Source organism: Mus caroli, unplaced genomic scaffold (assembly GCF_978045245.1).
Source record: "Mus caroli unplaced genomic scaffold, Mus_caroli_1 scaffold_11, whole genome shotgun sequence".
NCBI classification, from domain to species: domain Eukaryota; kingdom Metazoa; phylum Chordata; class Mammalia; order Rodentia; family Muridae; genus Mus; species Mus caroli.
In genome coordinates, this window is record NW_028227266.1 from 107,836,749 (window position 1) to 107,854,525 (window position 17,777).

Sequence of the window (17,777 nt, forward strand, 5' to 3'; positions counted from 1 at the left end):
CTGATTGCCCAGGTTGTAATAGCTATGATCTTTGGTTCTGGAAACAGGACACTGTCAGGAGGGATTACATTCTACCAAATAAAAGAGAAGTGTCTTCTCTCTGGGGGCAGGAGGCTATGACGGCTGATAAGTATTTTCAGCAGCACCGGGCTGGGTGCCAGCTGACGAGGCCCTATGGGCTTTAAGCCCAAAGAAGATGCTTTTTGGAGATGACCAAAGCAAGCTGATTTGTTTGTTTGTTGCTTTTATATTTGGGTGTTTTGCTTCCATGTAGATCTGAGGCCAGAAGAGGGCATCAGCTCCTTTGGAACTGGAATTACAGTGAGCCATCATATGGGTGTTAGGAATTGAACCCAGACCCCCTAGAAGAGCAGTGAGTGCTATTAACTACTGAACCATTTCTCTAGTCCCCAACCCAGTGTTTTAAAGTTTCGATTCTCCTGCATCAGCTGCCTGAGTGCTGAGTTTACAGGTATGCTAGCTGGTCTTGATGGTGCAGGCCTGTAACTCCAGCTACTCAGGAACTTTAGGCAGGGACATCACAAATTCAAGGCCTGGCTGGCCTTAAACTGAATCAATGTCACTCTGAGCAATTTAGTGAGAGCCTGTCTCATGAAAGAAGATAATATTCTCAGGGAAAGCTTACTGTTGTCCCCAGTCGTGTGGATAGCCTAGAAGGCAAGTCAGAAGTCCCGTGCCTCTCAACTAGGTGTCCCAGTAAATACAGACGGGGGTTGGACAGTGTTAAAGTGTTGGCTGAGAATATTCAAGGCTCTGGATTTGATTTCCAGCATCCTGTTTCTCCTGAATTAGGGTTACCTTGCTAGGCATGGTGGCACAAACCTGAAATCACAGCACTGGGGAAGCTGAGGCAAGAAGATTGTTTGTTTGTTTGTTTTTGGTTTTTTCCACACAGGGTTTCTCTGTGTAGCCCTGGCTGTCCTGAAACTCACTTTGTAGACCAGGCTGGCCTCGAACTCAGAAATCGGCCTGCCTCTGCCTCCCGAGTGCTGGGATTAAGGTGTGTGCCACCACACCGCTCTGGCAAGAAGATACTAATCAAGGCCTGTCCATCAGTCTGCTACGGAACCTGTCTCAACCCCTTCTTCCCAAACAAGACTGTTTTCTGTTGTGGAGTTTCTTTACTTGGTGGTTGGTGGCAGGTAACATCTGGCAAGAACATGATCAGGGAAGAGTAACTATCAGTTTTTCTTCAGAACTGGGTCTGAAACAGAAGGCTCTCACTGGGGGCTTGCAAGATGGCTCAGTAGGTAAGAGCACCCGACTGCTCGTCCGAAGTTCAAATCCCAGCAACCACATGGTGGCTCATAACCACCCATAATGAGATCTGATGCGCTCTTCTGGTGCTGTCTGAAGACAGCTACAGTGTATTTACATATAATAAATAAATAAATAAATCTTTAAAAAAAAAAAAAGGCTCTCACTGAGCTACAGCCCCAGCCCTCACCCTCTTTTTACTGTTCTGTCACCCAGTCACGCTTTCAAGTTGTGATCCTCGTGCCTCAGCTTCCCAAGGAGTTAGGATTTTCTAAAGGAAGAGTTGGTGAGAACACAGCAAAGGCTTGGGTGTCCTCACCACTTTTTAAGTCTTCCTCTGTGCATGCTTGCTGTGTGTATGCCTGTTTCCTCACCACTAAGAAAATGTCTAGTAAAAACAAAGACTCCAGAAAACAGAGGTGGGCATAGTGGTGCATGCCTTTAATCCCAGCACTCAAAGGCAGGCCTGGTCTACATAGAGTCCCAGGATAGCCAGGGCTGCATTGAGAGACACTGTCTCAAAACAAACAAACAAACAAAACCCCAAAACTGAGGCTTGCCTTTACCTCAGATCTTGGTGGCTACAAATGGACTAAAGGGTAAATGGCAGAAATCAGAAGGGAAGAAATGGTGCCCTATAGAGCTGCAGCCCTGTGGATCAAAACCCCTTTGGGGGTTGCACATCAGATATTTATGATTCACAACAGTAGCAAAATTAGCTATTAAGTAGCAATGAAAATAATTTTATAGTTGGGGGTCACCATAGCATGAAGAACCGTATCAAAGGGTCAAGCATCAGGAAGGGTGAGAGCCTCAGAGCCTAATTGTTAAGAACTTTGGCTTTTTTTTTTCTTTTAAGATTTACTTAATGTATAAGAGTACACTGTAGCTGTTTTCAGACACACTAGAAGAGGGCCTCAGATTCCATTACAGATAGTTGTGAGCCACCATGTGGTTGCTGGGAATTGAACTCAGGACCTTTGGAGGAGCAGTCAGTGCTTTTAACCACTAAGCCATATTCTTTTGCATGGAAAAATGCTAAGCCAAGGAGAAACAAAGGATGAGTTATGAGTTGTGGTTTATCAGGGTCACTGTTTTTCCCCTTTTCAACGATGTGTGAGCACACATGCAAGTACATGGTGAAGTTTAAGCTTGGGAATTTTATCATTGAGGCAGACAGTTTCAAGTGAACTCAAACTTCACCTGTATGGCTAGGCTAGCTATCCAGCTTGCTCCAGGGATCCCTTGTTTACCCAGGGATAAAGCAGTTTATCTTTAAACACACAAGCGTGGCAACCCCGATATGAAAGGCAGGTGGTTTTTATTTATTTTTTACAACGACTATTTCCTTTTACTAATCTCTGAAGAAGTATCCCACTAGATAAACAAGCACACACAAATGATAGGCTTTTAAAGGAGTTGGTTTAATTCAAAGTGGTACAGAATTCAGAGTACAATGAAGATGGAGCAGTAGGCTCTAGTGGGATTCCAGACTGAGTTCACTTTAAATTCACAGCTGAGGTAGGAATTGCTGAACACTAGAGACATCGAGCCATTGCATTATTTACTTTATTCATTTTTTTTTTTTACAAAAGTTTATTACAATGTACAACAGGCTTCAGGATAACATTTCATTCTAGCTATTACATGGCAAAGATGTTATGACAGGGAATCCAGATGTTTGACAGGTTACAGGATAACACTTCATTCTAGCTGTAGGTGGCAAAGATGCTATGGCAGGGAATCCAGATGTTTAAATAGGAATGGAAGAGGAGGGTCACCATCACCCCAGATGTGAGGAACAGCTTACTTTTTGCCAGATTTCTTAATTCCACCTGTGGCTGCAAAAAGAAAAGTCTGGTTAGGGAAAAATATTGTTATGGCTACAAAGCCTCCCAGGGTCCTAGTAATAACCGACTCTTGTACTGTCTGTTTACCTTGACACAAACACGCCCAGCTCCTCTATTGCTACCATCTCTTCTAGAAAGGCAGAGCATGGTGGAGGCAGGGGGAAGGCAGCATCCATACCGTGTGCCTTTCAGATTAGCTTAGTAATTCTCCTGCCTCAGCATCCTTACAGGTAAGTAAGTCTTGCTGCTTGGTATTCTTCAAGATTATAGGCTGGTATGTGAAGAAGTCTCAATTCTCAGCTGGTAGTCTGACTTCCTATTTTGTAGTGTTTTATTTTCTCGAAGGCAGAGTCTTTCTCATTAAACAGCACAGGTGGGCTTCAAATTCACTCTTCTTTTTTGGTGGGCCTTTTTAAATTTTTATTTTATTTTATTTTTGGTTTTTTGAGACAGGGTTTCTCTGTGTAGCCCTGGCCTCACTCACTCTGTAGACCAGGCTGGCCTCAAACTCAGAGATCTGACTGCCTCTGCCTCCCAAGTGCTGGGATTAAAGGCATGCACCACCACTGCCTGGCCAGAAGTTTAGCTTCTAATCACACACTATTTTCCCCTTTTCTATTTTATGTGTGTGCATGTATGGGCCAGAAGCCCAGGTAGTGTTCCCTATCAGCCATGTTTTGTGAGCTAGGGTATCTCACTGGCCTGGAGCTTGCCAAGTAGGCTAGACTAGTTGGTCAGAGAACCACAGGGACCTGCAGTAGTGGGATCATAATTAGATACCACTTTGCCTGATTTTTCTTATGTGAGTTATGGGTACCCAACTCAGATCTTCATGCCTAGCAAGTAAATACTTTACCAAATAAGCCATCTCTCTAGTCCCTCAATGCATAGTTTTAAAAATCAATTTTTAATTTTATTTGCATGCATGTTTTACTACATTTATGTATGTAAACCATGTGCATGCCTGGTACCTGCAGAGGACAGAAAAGGGTATCCGATTCTAAAGCTGGAATTACAGATTGTTGTGAATAACTATGTAAGCCATGGGAACCAAACCTGGGTCCTCTGTAAAAGCAACAGTGCTCTTTACTGCCAAGCCATCTTTCCAGTCCCTTTCTTTTTTTTTCATTTTACATTTAACTTATTGTATGTATGTACGTACATATCAGTGCACACACATGTGCCACAGTACATAGGTAGAAGCCAGAGGACAACTTTCATGAGTTAGACAATCCTACTACATAGATCCCAGGGATTGAACTAGAGTCCTCAGGCTCAGAGGCAGGGTTTTTACCCACTGAGCCAATTCATGATCCCCTCTTAACTGCACATTCTAAACTGCGACTTACAACACACTATATCCCATCTTATATTCCTAGAGATTTTTTTTTTTTTTTTTTTTTTTGGTTTTTCAAGACAGGGTTTCTCTGTATAGCCCTGGCTGTTCTGGAACTCACTTTGTAGACCAGGCTGGCCTCGAACTCAGAAATCCGCCTGCCTCTGCCTCCCGAGTGCTGGGATTAAAGGCGTGCGCCACCACGCCCGGTGGAGGTGCACACTTTTAACCCCAGCACCCAGGCAAAAGAGGCAGGTGGTCCTCTGAGTTTGAGGCCAGCCTGGTCTACATAGTGAGTTCCAGAGCACCCAGAGCTATACAGAGAAACCCTGTCAAAAACAGAACGAGGGCACAAAAGAACCATGACAAAACAAATCTTAAGAATCTCGGTGGAGGTGTATGTATCCTAGCATATCGAGGTCAAGGTCACAGGATGGGGAATTACTAGGAGACCTTGTTTAAAACAAACAAGAAACCCAGAATGGATGGGGCTCAGTGAGAAGTAGTACTAGTTAGATTTCCTTTATCAGAAATTCCTCGGATTTGGGGGACATTTGCATATACATGGTATTGTGAAGCCAGCATTTACTCATGCTTCACCCCACCCCCATGCACATGGCTTGAAGTGAATGTAACACAACACTTCCAGTACCTCTGCACTTGACTGTCATGCATCATCCAACACCAGTTTGCTTCTGGTGTTAGCTCTCAGATCTGGGACACTTTGGATTTGCAGATTATAAACACTCTGTCTGTACAGGATTTAACCAAGGTCTGACCTCCTTATACATAATCGCAGATTAAAGGTGCCAGATAACTGACCTCATTTTAAAAAGCAATCACAACAGCTAAAATTTCATTGCTACGTGGATAAACAACAGATCAAACCCAATGCAATAGGTCTTGGGGTGACAATTCCAGTATTTATGTGACACTGATAACAGGCAGAGATAATTGCTAGTTAGAAAATGCAAAATAGTGCTTTTACAATGCACACAGCCAGGCTGGTTGCACAGACTCTAATCTCTGCTATCTAGGTGAAGGCAGAAGAATCTAAAATTCAAGGCCAGCCTCAGAGACTTTTTTTTGGCAGGGTTTCTCTGTGTAGCCCTGGCTGTCCTTGAACTCAGAAATCCCCCTGCCTCTGCCTCCCAAGTGCTGGGATTAAAGATGTGAGCCAGCACTGCCCAAATGGTAGAGAACTTGTCTAGCAATTAAAAGACAACAACAAAGGTTAGAGAGGTGGCTCAGCATTTAAGAGTACTGGCTGCTCTTCCAGGGGACCTGGGTTCAATTCCCAGTTCACAACTGTCTGTAACTACAGTTCCAGGAGACCTCTGTCTGGTCTTCCAGGGCACTGCACACACATGGTACACAGATATGCATGCATAAAAAACACCTATATGCTTAAATACAAAAATTAAAACTTTTCTTAATGAGATAGATATTAGGACTCCTGGACCTGTGATTCACTCTTAAGAGACAAAATCGTGGACAAGGCACAGAGAGAGCATGGAGCGTAGGCTACAGCTTAAGAGGGAGTGTTTGCTTTGCACAAATGAGTGTGCTCCCCAGCATCGCCACAAAACAAAATAGTACCCAGAGCAAAATACATGTTAAGGAGTCTGGACTTTTATCCTTTAGTCTAGATAGCACGACTCAATATCATTACCGATAACGCGACCAGCAAGTAAAAAAAGTCCTATGTTCCAAGGGTAACAACCTATAAAGAACAAGTGAATTGCTAGTTTGGAACCAGAAACAGGAGGATACTCAGAAACTTAGCTATATGTATCTCTGCGGCGTACATGTTGATGTTTCCACTTCTGTAGCTTCTCCATGAACTGGAAGCCCATGACTGTCTTGAGAGGCAACGTTTCCACTCCCGCCCTCTTCGAACTGCACAAACCCAAGGCAGGGGGCTTGGCCAGAGTGTACACCAGACCCAGCAGTTCACCAACGACCCCCGGAACAGACCTGTCCTGCCCTAGTATACCTACAATAGCTCGATCTTCACTTACCCAGGGGGCCCTTCCCGGCGGCCTTGGCTTTTAGCTCCTCGAGTTTCTTCTGTTCCTCCTTTTGTTTCTGCTTGAAAGCCTTATCTTCCTGCAGAGAGGCAGAGCAGGTTCACTCCAGTCCAGTCGCCCATACCCTCAGCGCCCGCCCGGCCTCCGCTCCCCGTCCTCACCTCGTCCATCTCCTTGGCCTGCTTCTTGGGCTGTTTCAGGGGCTTCTTTTTGCCACCTGCGGGCGACACGAGCATGCTTGGCCCATCCCCGCCATCCATCGCCCTCCCATGGTTCCCCATCCATCCGTCCCACCCCCGATCCCCAAATAGCCTTACCTTCCCGGCCCGACATGGCGCCTCCAGCCCCTTCACCAGACCCTGATCCAATGCCGGAAACGGGACTTACAGCCTTCGCTTATGCCGCACCTATGCGTGGCCCCTGATTGGCTGCTAGGCAGGAAGTCACCCTCACGTATTTTAAAGGATGCCTCCAGGGGCGGGTGCTGACCGGTCAGGGGTCAATTGAGTGGCAGACGCGGGGCTTACTACTGGAGCCTAATAGGCTTAGGCAATTCAGGTACGGGGCGGAAGGCTCCTTCTGCCTGGGTTTATCTGAAACCGTGGGAGTGGGGGATGGTGTCTGCCTATAAAGCTTGTAATCCGGCACAGAAAGAAAGCATTGCAGGTGGAGGGGAGGGTACATGCAAGTGCCTTTCCGGAACCGAGGAAAGCACAAGTGGCGGGCATGAGATGGGATAGGAGATGGCAGAAGTGGGTAGTGGCCAATTATCACCCAGTCCTCAGCTTCAGAAGCCGCGGGAAAAAGTTCGGACTTATTGAAACAATGAGTGCAAGTGTTTGCAAATTCTTTCTTCTAGTTGGTTTTTTTGAGTATGTACTTTATATAGATACATTGTATTCTGGACTGCGGCTTGAGGAACGCTGACATTGTAGCAAGCCAAACCTACCGCAGCGCAAATAAGTAAAATACGCATCACACCTAATGTGACCTGTGTGGGGAGGAAAAAAAAAAAGCAGAGAAAGTGGTTAAGGAATGCTCCCTGGGTGGGATGCCATTTTTGCTAGGGTGGTTAGAAAAGACCTCTCCAGGGGCTATCTGAGTAGAACTTGAGGAAGGCCAGGGAGACAACTGTGAACAGGGAAGAGCTAGGCAGTGCCAAGGCCCTGGGTGGAAGACGGCCTCGTGTGTTCCAGTCCTTCATATGATTGGAAGGAGTGAGAAAGCAGTCGAAAATGGAGAGACGAATGAGAGTCAGATCCCCTGAAGCTGTGGAGAAAGCGTTGACTTTTGCCCTGAAGGAACTGCGGGACTGTTGGAGGCTGTTGAGATGGAATGGAGATGAGTGAGGGGTAGTCCAGCCATGGCATGCTAGCCAGCCAGACCACTTTGTATACCTGACAGATGCGGGTGGGGTGGGGACTCCTAGGCTTAGAAAGTCAGCAGGAGGGCTGGTGAGATGGCTCAGTGGGTAAGAGCACCCGACTGCTCTTCCGAAGGTCCAGAGTTCAAATCCCAGCAACCACATGGTGGCTCACAACCATCCGTAACGAGATCTGGCGTCCTCTTCTGGAGTGTCTGAAGACAGCTACAGTGTACTTACATATAATAAATAAATAAATAAATCTTAAAAAAAAAAAAAAGAAAGTCAGCAGGACTTTGCTAATAGATTGGATTTGAGTTAGGAGAGAAAACAAGAGGGATTAATCAGGGTGCTGTGAGTTCAACAGCCCAGCATTTGTACCTGAGTTCCCATTAACCACAGTAGCAGGAAAGATGGATTACTATTAAGTTTCAAGCAGTGATACAGTTAGATAATATAAAATCCTGAAGAGATGCTTCAGCTGAAGAAGTGACGAAGGTGTGTGTGTGCGCGTGCGCGTGCGCGTGCGTGTGTGTGTGGGTGTGTGTGTGTGTGTGTGTGTGCTTGCTTGAATGAATGTGTGCAATAAGGGGTTGAACCTAGGGCCTCACTCATGTTAGTGCTGTATAATTGAACTATATGCCCAGTTTTTGAGGAAAAAAATCTAATTATGAGAGTGTGTGAATGTATCTGTATATGAGAGAGAGAAAGAAAGACCCCAGAGGCCAGAGCCATCGGGTACCCCAGAACTGGAGTTACAGGCAGTTGTGAGTTGCCTAGTGTGGCTAAGTGCTAGGAGTCAAACTAATTTATATGCCCTCTTCGCCTCTGAACCATCTCTCCAGCCCAGTTATTATTTTTTTAATAACAGGTTTACTGATATAAAGCTTATTATATAGCTTAGCTACTTAATTTATATAATTCAGTGATTCTAATACATCAAAGATTATACAAATATTACTGCAACCAACTATAGAAGCATTTCCTCCCACTCTTTCTGGGTTTGAAGTAGAGACTCACTTACTCTATAGACTTGTAGGAGTCTTCCTGCCCAGCCTCCCAAGTGTAGGGATTGCAGGTTTGAGCTCCTTGTGGAGTAGGCTGAGTCTTTTCACATTCTTCCCAATGCTGGGATCAAGCCCAGGGCTCCCCGATACTGTGCCACTTACCCTAGCCCTGTGGGTTTCTTTGTTTGTTTGTTTGTTTTGTTAATATATTTTTAATTTTTACGCATGTATCTGTGTGTCTGCTTGTCCATCCATGTACCATATGCATGAAGCTGTGAAGCAGAAGAGGGAGTTGGATCCCCTAGAGCTGGTGGTTGTGATGTATGTCCTGGAAACAAAACCCTGGACCTCTGAAAGCAGCAATTGCCCTTAACCGCTAGGTCATCTCTCCAGGCCCCAAAACCAGGTTTTTGAGTTTGTTTGTTTGGTTTTGGTTTTTGGAGACAGGATTTCTCTGTGTAGCCTTGGCTGTCTAGGAACTCATTCTGTAGACCAGGCTGGCCTCGAACTCAGAAATCCACCTGCTCCTGCCTCCCAAGTGCTGGGATTAAAGGCGTGTGCCACCACTGCTTGGAGAGGTTTTTTTTTTTTTAAAGACGGGTGGCTTACTGTGTAGGCCTGGTTAGCCTAGAACTCACAGAGATCTGCCTGCTTCTGCCTTCTGAGTACTTGGGTTAAAGGCATATGCCACCATACCCAATTATAAAGTAAATTATTTAAAAATATTTTCTATTTTGTTTATTGATTGATTGATTGATTTTTGAGACATGATCTTACTATGTAGCCTTGGCTGACCAGGAACTCACTGTGTAGACCAGGCTGGCCTTGAACTCACAGAGGTCCACCTGCCTCTGCTTCCTGTGTGCAGGAATTAAAGGCATGTGCCATTACACCTAGCCCTTATATTTTATTTTAGTTACATGTGCTTTTGTGTGTCTATGGAGGAATGTGAACGTAAATGCAAATGTCCACGGAGGCCAGAAGGGGGCGGTGAGTCCCTGTAACTGGAGTTATAGGTGATACAAGCACTGATCTGCATACTGGGAACCAAATTTGTTTTCCCTTCAAGAGCAGGATGCTCTCTCCACTACGAAGCCATCTCAGCCCCCGCTAGCATTTTCAGTCCAGGTGGCTACATGAGGGGAATCTGAGCACTGCATCTTGGGCTGCAAAAATGTCTGGCAGTTAGGGAGATGGGGGCAAATGGAAGCCAAGTGAAAGCGACCTTTGAAGGAAGAGGGAGCCATCACAATGCATAGGCTGACGAAGGGCAAATGACGGGGAATCAAGAATTGGCAGAGGTGGAGGTGATCTGGACAAGGACCAGGTGACATTTGAGCAGATGCTTGTCTGGACAAGGGTGGCAAGGAAGGCTGTCAGAGAGGGTGAGAGCAAGTGGAGCCGGAAGTTCTGACAACCTGCCAAGGGGTCTGATGGTATGCAGGGCCAGGGGCTGGGCGAGGTGTCTCATCAGCTACTGAGCAGTGTCTGAGATGTGTGTTGCTCTTCCTAAGGAGCATGTTTGTTTGTTTATTTATTTATTTATTTATTTATTTATTTATTTATTTTTGGCTTTTGTTTTTATCTTTAAAATCAAGAGAGAAAGCTGAGCATGGTAGCACTCGCCTTTAATCCCAGCACGTGGGAAGCAGAGGCAGTTGGATCTCTGAGTTCAAAGCTAGCCTGGTCTTCAAAGTGAGTTCTAGGACAGCCAGCCAGGGTTATACAAAGAAAGAGACCCTGTCTTGAAAAACAAAAAACAATAGAGGGTACCCCAAGGGGAGACCTGGAAAGGGGAAAACATTTGAAATGTAAATAAAGAAAATATCCAATTTAAAAAGAAAAAGGAAAAACGAAAAACAAGCAGAGGGAGAGAGAGAGAGAGAGAGAGAGAGAGAGAGAGAGAGAGAGAGAGAGAGTGCTAGAGCTAGAGATATAGAACACAAGCTCATGGGCTTAACCCCAGTACTGCAGTACAGGGCTGGGGCTGGGAGATACCAGCAGCTGAGAAAGTATGCCAGGAAGATGCCACCCCCACCCCTAGTGGCTTGGAAAATCAGGGTAGGAGGCAGCCCGTCTGCTGACAGTGAAGAACCGAGCTGAGAAAACAAGATTCGTGACGTAGGCCCCTGCTTAATGTGGCCTCTGTCCATCTGTCCAGCCTTTCCCCCTCAGCCCATCTCTGCTTACCTCCCAGCTGCATTGGACACCTTGCAGGTTTTAGGTGACTCCAAGAGCTTCCTAGGTTCTCCCCCTGCCAGCATCATCATTCTTCCCCCGCTGGCTGAAGGGCCAGCGAGACCGCCTGTGTATGGATGTTATTCGCATTGAGAGACAGGCCAGCACATGGCGCATGGCAGGGTGGCAAGGAGAGGCGGAAAGGGGGGAATAGATGAGGGGAACAAGCTGGGAGCTCCTGACACTTCTCTGGGACATTCCTGCTATTACCAAGCACTTGTTCTTGCTAGGCAGTTTTATCTGATGCAGAAAACAGGAAAGGTGGCAAGTAAGGGGGTGGTCAAGGAAGACTTTATTGAAAGGAAACAGTTGGGGCTGGAGAGATGGCTCAGTGGTTAAGAGCACTGGCTGCTTTTCCAGAGCTCCTGAGTTCAATTCCCAGCAACCACATGGTGGTTCACAACCGTCTGTAATGGTAGCTACACCCTCTTCTGGTGTGTCTGAAGACAGCTATAATTGTACTCATAGACATAAAATAAATAAACTGATTAATTTTTAAAAAGGGGGATATTTGAGCAGACATAGACAGGCTACAGACTTGTGGAGGAAGAGGGGTGTACTTGGAGGTGGCAGGGCACAGAATTATACAGATCATGCTTAGAGTGTCAGGTTGGTTGGAACAGAATATGGCCATGGGAAGGAGAGGGGTGAGGCTGGGAGTGCCTGACCTTTCTGGTCGGCCAGATCTCTATGCCAGGTGAGTCGGGAACTCTAGGTTCTGCTCTTACTCCTGTGTTAACCTGCCCTTGGGCTGCTCTGTCAGAAACTGAGCCGTAGATCTCATCTCTGCCAGGGTGTAGGTGATGTTCCAGGGAACCAAGAACAGACAGCTAGAAGAGGACAAGCCAGGAACTGGGCGGAAAAGGCTGGAGGAAGTTGAGAGGAAGTACTGACTTCTGGGGTCCTGAAAGCTATGGAGAGATCGGGGTGGGGGTGCTGGGGGCAGCTGAGTCACAGGACATCCGGGTCCTCCGGGTCCTCCAAGTCTCATAGAATGGGATCAAAGAGAAGGAAGCAGCTGGGGCTGCAGTGGCACAGAGCTTGTCCGGCATGCGCCACTCTGTTAGGTTCCATCCCTAAACATCTGTCTCCTGGGAGGGAGCTGTGAGGCAGTGGTAAATGGCCAGGTGTCGCTGGAAGGAGAGTGGGTATCACCGTGCTTGACCCTGATGGAAGGCATACTTGCAGAGCTGTTGAGGGACTGTAGACACTTGTGTTCTGTGGGCCCTGGTACTGGGGCTTGGGTGTGACTGGTGTGTTGTCTTAATGTGTGTATGGTCCTAAGCTTTGTGAATGGGACTTGAGTTCAGGTGGCGCGGCAGTTTAGAACCAGTGTCGCCAAGATCCCCTCTGCTACAGCTCTCAGCTTGAGCCCACTTTGACCTGAAGGCATGTGCTTGTCCATCCAGCTTTGTTTCCCAAAAGATCGAGAGAGTTCCACTTCGGAGGAGGAGCCTGGGATGCCTGGGGGTAAATCTGTGCATGAGGAAGCCCCCTCACACCTGCGTCTGTTTACACCGTATCCTTCTCATATGATCCCGTTAATCTGTGTATAAAGGAACTCTCAAAATTATCCCGCCATCTCCTGGTTACCACCGGTGAGAAGTTTCACGACTTGAAACTAAGAAAAGAAATTCCAACAATAGTTTGAGGAAGCCCTTTTGTGTTCTCCCGGCCCTTCCTCTTTCTATCCCAGCTCCCGTTGCTTTCTCTTGTTGTCCACCAGGTGTCGCTCTGATCAGTTCCTTCAGGCTTAATGTCTTTTGACCAGAGAAAGTTGCCAGGTTTTTCTGGGATTCTGGGTAACTTGGCCCTTCCCTCAGGATTCTGAACCCCTTCTGTTCTTGGGCCAGGCAGTGCCCGACTCTGGGTACTCCTTGTCCTGTGCAGGTCAGAGGAAGTCGGTATTGTTAAGCAGGGCTGAAAGGGAGCAGAGGAGCCTGACCTGCTGAGTGGCTGCAGAGGCTGGGGCGGAGGTGGGAAATGTGAGACAGGGACTTGGGAGCCTGAAGTGTCAGGTGGAGAACAGAGGGATGGTGTGATTTGAACCTAAGAAAAGCACTCTACAGCGTGGAAGACAGTTTTCTTCCTCCCTCCCCTGGATTTGTTCTTTCAGAGGAGAGCTAGTGGCAGCCTCAAGGAGCCTGGGAGTTAGGTGTGAGGATCGTTTATAGGAATGACTCTGGAAGTTAGCGTTCCCTCACTCATCCTTAACTCCCTCATTTCCAAGGAGTTGTGTGTCTCTGTGTGTGTGTGTGTCTTCTGTGTGTGTTTGCAGTAATGGGGATTGAATCTATGCGCATAGGCATGCCGGGCAAGTGCTCTGACACTGAGCTATGCTCCCTGGCCCTTAAAAAGGTTTTTACTTCTTGCCATTGTCACAGTTACTTTGTTGTTGTTGTTTAAGACAAGGTTTCACTCCCTAGCCCTGACTGGCCTGCAGCTTGCTGTATAGGTTCTGCTGTTCTGATCAGTCCTCCTGCACCAACCTTCCAAGTGGCTGGAGTTACAAACTTGTACCACCAGCTCACGGAGCCTCTGTGAATTTTTTGGTCTTCGTGGGCAACTCAGGTTTGAGGATTTTCTCTGGCATTTGCAGAAAAAGCAAGCACCAAGTTTCTCCTCTAGGCCCCGTCGGAGCGGCCTAGGCGATTGTGTGGTGCAGTCGGGGCAGCTGATCTGTATGGCATGATAGGAGGAAAGGGAAGACGTGACACCAGATGAGCTTTGCCACGACTGTTCCCCTGTCCCCAAAACCCATGGGAAAGCCTGGCCTTCTTCTTGCTACAGGGGCAGAAATTCATCTGTTTAGCTTAGGCTTTGAGACCTGACTTGTGTCTAGCCTTTCTCAGAAGCTAATCTGTCTGGTATCCTCCTTACAGTTCTTGCCATGACAGGGTGCAGCCCTGTGTTTGCAATGCAACACTTGGTAGGTGTACCCCGTATACTGGTACGGAGAACCTTCCTTGGAACGGACTTCATCATGACAAGGACTCTGTGCAGTCCAGGTCCCAGACAGCCTAGAGAGAAGCGACCAGAAGCTGCAGCCTTAGGGCTCTTTCACCGCCTCCCAGAATTGGGAAGAACACTGAGCCACACCGTTCGCCATCAAGCAGCCTCTACTGCCAAGGCTTGGTGGGACAGATATGAAGAGTTTGTGGGACTCAATGAAGTTCGGGAGGCCCAGGGAAACGTGACAGAGGTGAGGAGGGAGCCAGGGTGGCTGGCTTTGCCTTCAGATTTGGGAAATATGGCTTGGACTCCTAACAAAAAATATTCCCAGCTACATGTGTGAAGGCAGCTGGGAAACTGTGGACACATTTGTGTTTTTTTGTTTGTTTGTTTGAGACAGGGTCTTATGTATTCCAGGCTGATCTTCCTGTGTCCACCACCTGAGTGTTGGGATTATAGGTGTGGGCCACCATAACTAGTCTTTTTTTTTCTCCTTAGACAGTTTTGTCCTGAAGTCCAGACGTGCCTGAAATTTAGAATATCTTCTAGCCTGGCTCTTAGCTCGTGATCTTCTCCCCTCAGTGCTGAGATTATAGGCATGGGTCACCACACCCGGCCCAGACTTGCCTTTTCTTAAACAAACATCATTGGTAGGAATATCTCCCTCTATCTCCTGTGGAGATCTGGAGCTGTACTAGAGTGAAGGTCTCTGTAATTATACCCTCTGCTCTCTGTGAAAATACTCAAGTACTGAAAAGTCCCTGGCTAATGACTGCCCTGTGTATTAGGCCAGCAAAATTGCCTTCTGTGGACGGTTTTGCCTTAAGGTGCTAAGGCAAAGGGCACTGGGAAACATCATCTTGGGAGGTGGACAGAGCTGCCTGTGGTCGTCAAGTCTTTGGTGGCGGCAGAAATGCACTGTGTCACCGGTCTGCACTCGGTTACAGAACAGTGTGGCAAGGTTGGAAAAGAGCAGGGGTTTGGTTGGGGATCCAAGGTACATGGTTGTCTCTTCTCCTTGGAGAAGATTTGTACCTGGGGGGTTTGGCTGAGTTGAAATTCCCAGGGCCGTAAGCTAGAGGCTGTAGCAGTGACTTGATGGTGGCATTGGAGGCCCCAGTCATACACTGGGTTCCTCGTGGTGGTTCCCGTCAGACAGGAGCTGGCTGGATCTAGCGGACAAAGATTGTGTCACTGTTTGCTTTGCAAGTTTCTCAGGAGCGTGTTATTTCTGCTTGAATGAATAAATCCAGTGCTTCACGTGGGTGTGGCCACGTGTCAAACATGCCAGAGTGAGCTAGGATTAGCGTTCGAGTTTCTGCCTCTCACAGTGACACCCCAGTGACCCCTGCTTAACTGTTGCCTCGTTAGCCGTGGAACTGAGCCCAACAGAGTGGGATTGGACACAGAAGGCTGATCCCTCTGACGTCCTCTCTACAGGCGGAGAAAGTGTTCATGGTGGCTCGTGGGCTTGTTCGAGAAGCTCGGGAAGGTTTGGAAGCTCAGCAGACTAAGCTGAAGGAGGTGAGGGACCGCTTGGACCGAGTCTCCAGGGAGGACAACCAGTACCTGGAACTGGCCACTTTGGAGCATAGGATGCTACAGGTGGGCCCCTCAGGAAGCAGCCCTCACTGACCTGCACAAGCCTCTTGTATGGCAGGGTATGGAGGGGGTAACCCTGACTGTTGGTCGGAGGTCTTGGAGGAGGTAAATCCAAAAATTCTATGATGGTCTTAGGCCCAGGCTTCCAGAGTCTGTCTGCTTGCCCTTTCCTGAGTACTAGGTTGAACAGTGCAGCAAAGTACTATCTGACACCTGCCCCATTGAAGAGAGGATGGGGGTATTGGCTCAGGGAATACCAGCTGCTTATTTTCCTATAGACATGCTCTGCATGACTGCCCAGGGGAAAGATCACATGGCTACCTCTCACCACCCCCCACTGCTCTGCTCCCACACCAACAGGTATATTCTGTCTTCATGCAGCAGGTGTTTGTAGAGCCTGTGGCAGGGGAGTGTCCTCTGCCCCCGTGACTGTAGTCACAAGGCTCCTTGCCGATGGTCTGATACCACTTTGTTCCCACAGGAAGAGAAGAGGCTCCGAATAGCATACCTGCGTGCAGAAGACTCAGAGCGAGAGAAGTTCTCTCTCTTCTCTGCAGCTGTGCGGGAGAGTCATGAGAAAGAGCGTACAAGGGCTGAGAGGACCAAGAACTGGTCCCTTATTGGGTCAGTCCTAGGAGCTCTGATAGGTGTGGCTGGTTCCACCTATGTTAACCGTGTCCGGCTACAAGAGCTGAAGGCCTTACTCCTGGAAGCACAGAAAGGTCCTGCGAGTCTCCAGGAAGCCATCCGTGAACAGGCTTCTAGCTATTCCCTCCAACAGAAAGACCTCCAGGACCTTATGATGGATCTGAGGGGCCTGGTGCACGTCGAGCAGGGCCAGGGCTCCGGGTCACCAACAGGTTCTTCTACGGGAGGAAAAGACATAGATGGCCTTTCAGCCACCATGAAAGAGCAGCTCCGTCATTCCAGGCAGGTCTATTCCTGCCTAGAGGGTTTACGAGAGCAGCTTGATGGCCTGGAAAAGACTTGCAGCCAAATGGCTGGGGTGCTTCAGCTGGCACAGGCTCCAGCACATCCAGGCACGGTGGGGCCGGTGGATGGGGCCCTGCCCAGCTCCTTGCTGGAACACGGGAGTGTGATCTTGGCCCTGTCAGAGATGGAGCAGAGGCTAGAAGCCCAGGCTAACAGGAACACTGTCTCTAGCACACTGGTCACCTGTGTGACTTTCATCGCCACATTGCCTCTGCTCTACATGCTGTTCAAGACCAGTTAGCCCTGGGGACCTTCTTCAAAGGGACTGAAGGGTAAATGTAGCTTTGGTTGGTGATATAATGAATCTTGAGGCCATCTGAGGGGCTCATCATCTGAGGTATATTTTATTTTGTAGGTAGTACCTATTTACATTAATTATCGAAGTTTTGTGCAAATGTCCAATTAAAATATCTAAGAATTTGTATTATTTAAAAGGTAGTTGTATCAGACTCAGTTTTATCATTGACTTCAGAAGTCTGGGACTTGGAGTTTAGCCTGGAGTGGGGGCTCACCCCCTTTAGTTTCTTTCTCATCTCCTAGTGGTCCTAGCCCAGGACTGTGTTGGATGAAGTTAGCCCTGGATTCTCACTTAGAATGTCCCGACACAGTTGCCCTCTGCTTGTTGGGCCTTCCTGTGTGTGGGCCCAAGCGAGTAGAGCCTCGCCTGGTGTGTGGCTTGGGAAAGAGGAAGCGATGCAGTTCTGGTGCTGAAAGGAAGAGACTGGGGTCATCATTACAGATCCGTGCTGGTTTGCATATCCCTGGTACAGAGTCCTGTCCATGCAACCTGGGTCCCTCAAAACGGCACAGGCATAGTCCAGGCCCTCGCTGGCAGCAGTGTGGAGACGAAAGGAAGGGAACAGTGAAACATGGAAGTGGACCGCCCTGGGAACCTTGACCTCTCTTCATAGGGAACAGTGACCCTTGACCTCTGCTAAATGGCGTGGGTGGCCTTATGTAAATAGAATTTGTGGAGTGTTGCTCTGTGCTGAGTATTAGCTGTCTAGAGCCTTAGTGGAGAGTCAGTCTAACAGCCTCCCCCAGAGAGCACCCCCACCCGAGTGCACCACAGCTGTCCTCTTCCAGGGGGAGCTTGTTTGTGCCTATGAAGCCAGAAGCCTTTCTCAT

General features: G+C 47.9%; 1 protein-coding gene and 1 long non-coding RNA gene across 2 annotated transcripts; one reads left to right on the plus strand and one right to left on the minus strand.

Moving 5' to 3' along the window:
• Window positions 1–2,991: 2,991 nt before the first annotated feature.
• LOC147002149 (uncharacterized) lies at window positions 2,992–6,931 on the minus strand. The gene is made up of 4 exons (XR_015044499.1): window positions 6,812–6,931; window positions 6,656–6,711; window positions 6,486–6,573; window positions 2,992–3,119 (listed from the first exon to the last, which is right to left on the minus strand). It is a non-coding gene; the product is annotated as an uncharacterized LOC147002149 (long non-coding RNA).
• A 35-nt stretch (window positions 6,932–6,966) lies between these two features.
• Window positions 6,967–17,083, plus strand: Ccdc51 (coiled-coil domain containing 51). Its single transcript, XM_021172109.3, has 4 exons — window positions 6,967–7,052; window positions 13,985–14,304; window positions 15,495–15,659; window positions 16,138–17,083. Exons 2-4 carry the CDS (start codon window positions 13,993–13,995, stop codon window positions 16,888–16,890), a joined length of 1,230 nt encoding a protein of 409 aa, XP_021027768.1. The 5' UTR covers window positions 6,967–7,052; window positions 13,985–13,992; the 3' UTR covers window positions 16,891–17,083.
• The last annotated feature ends 694 nt before the right edge of the window (window positions 17,084–17,777 follow it).

What these genes read in the sequence shown, in the direction of transcription:
- Ccdc51 (XM_021172109.3), top strand. Translation starts at nt 13,993, where the DNA reads ATGACAGGGTGCAGCCCTGTGTTTGCAATGCAACACTTGGTAGGTGTA. An exon ending in CCCAGGGAAACGTGACAGAG is followed by an intron (nt 14,305 to 15,494) that starts GTGAGGAGGGAG and finishes TCCTCTCTACAG; the next exon opens with GCGGAGAAAGTGTTCATGGT. An exon ending in TGGAGCATAGGATGCTACAG is followed by an intron (nt 15,660 to 16,137) that starts GTGGGCCCCTCA and finishes TTGTTCCCACAG; the next exon opens with GAAGAGAAGAGGCTCCGAAT.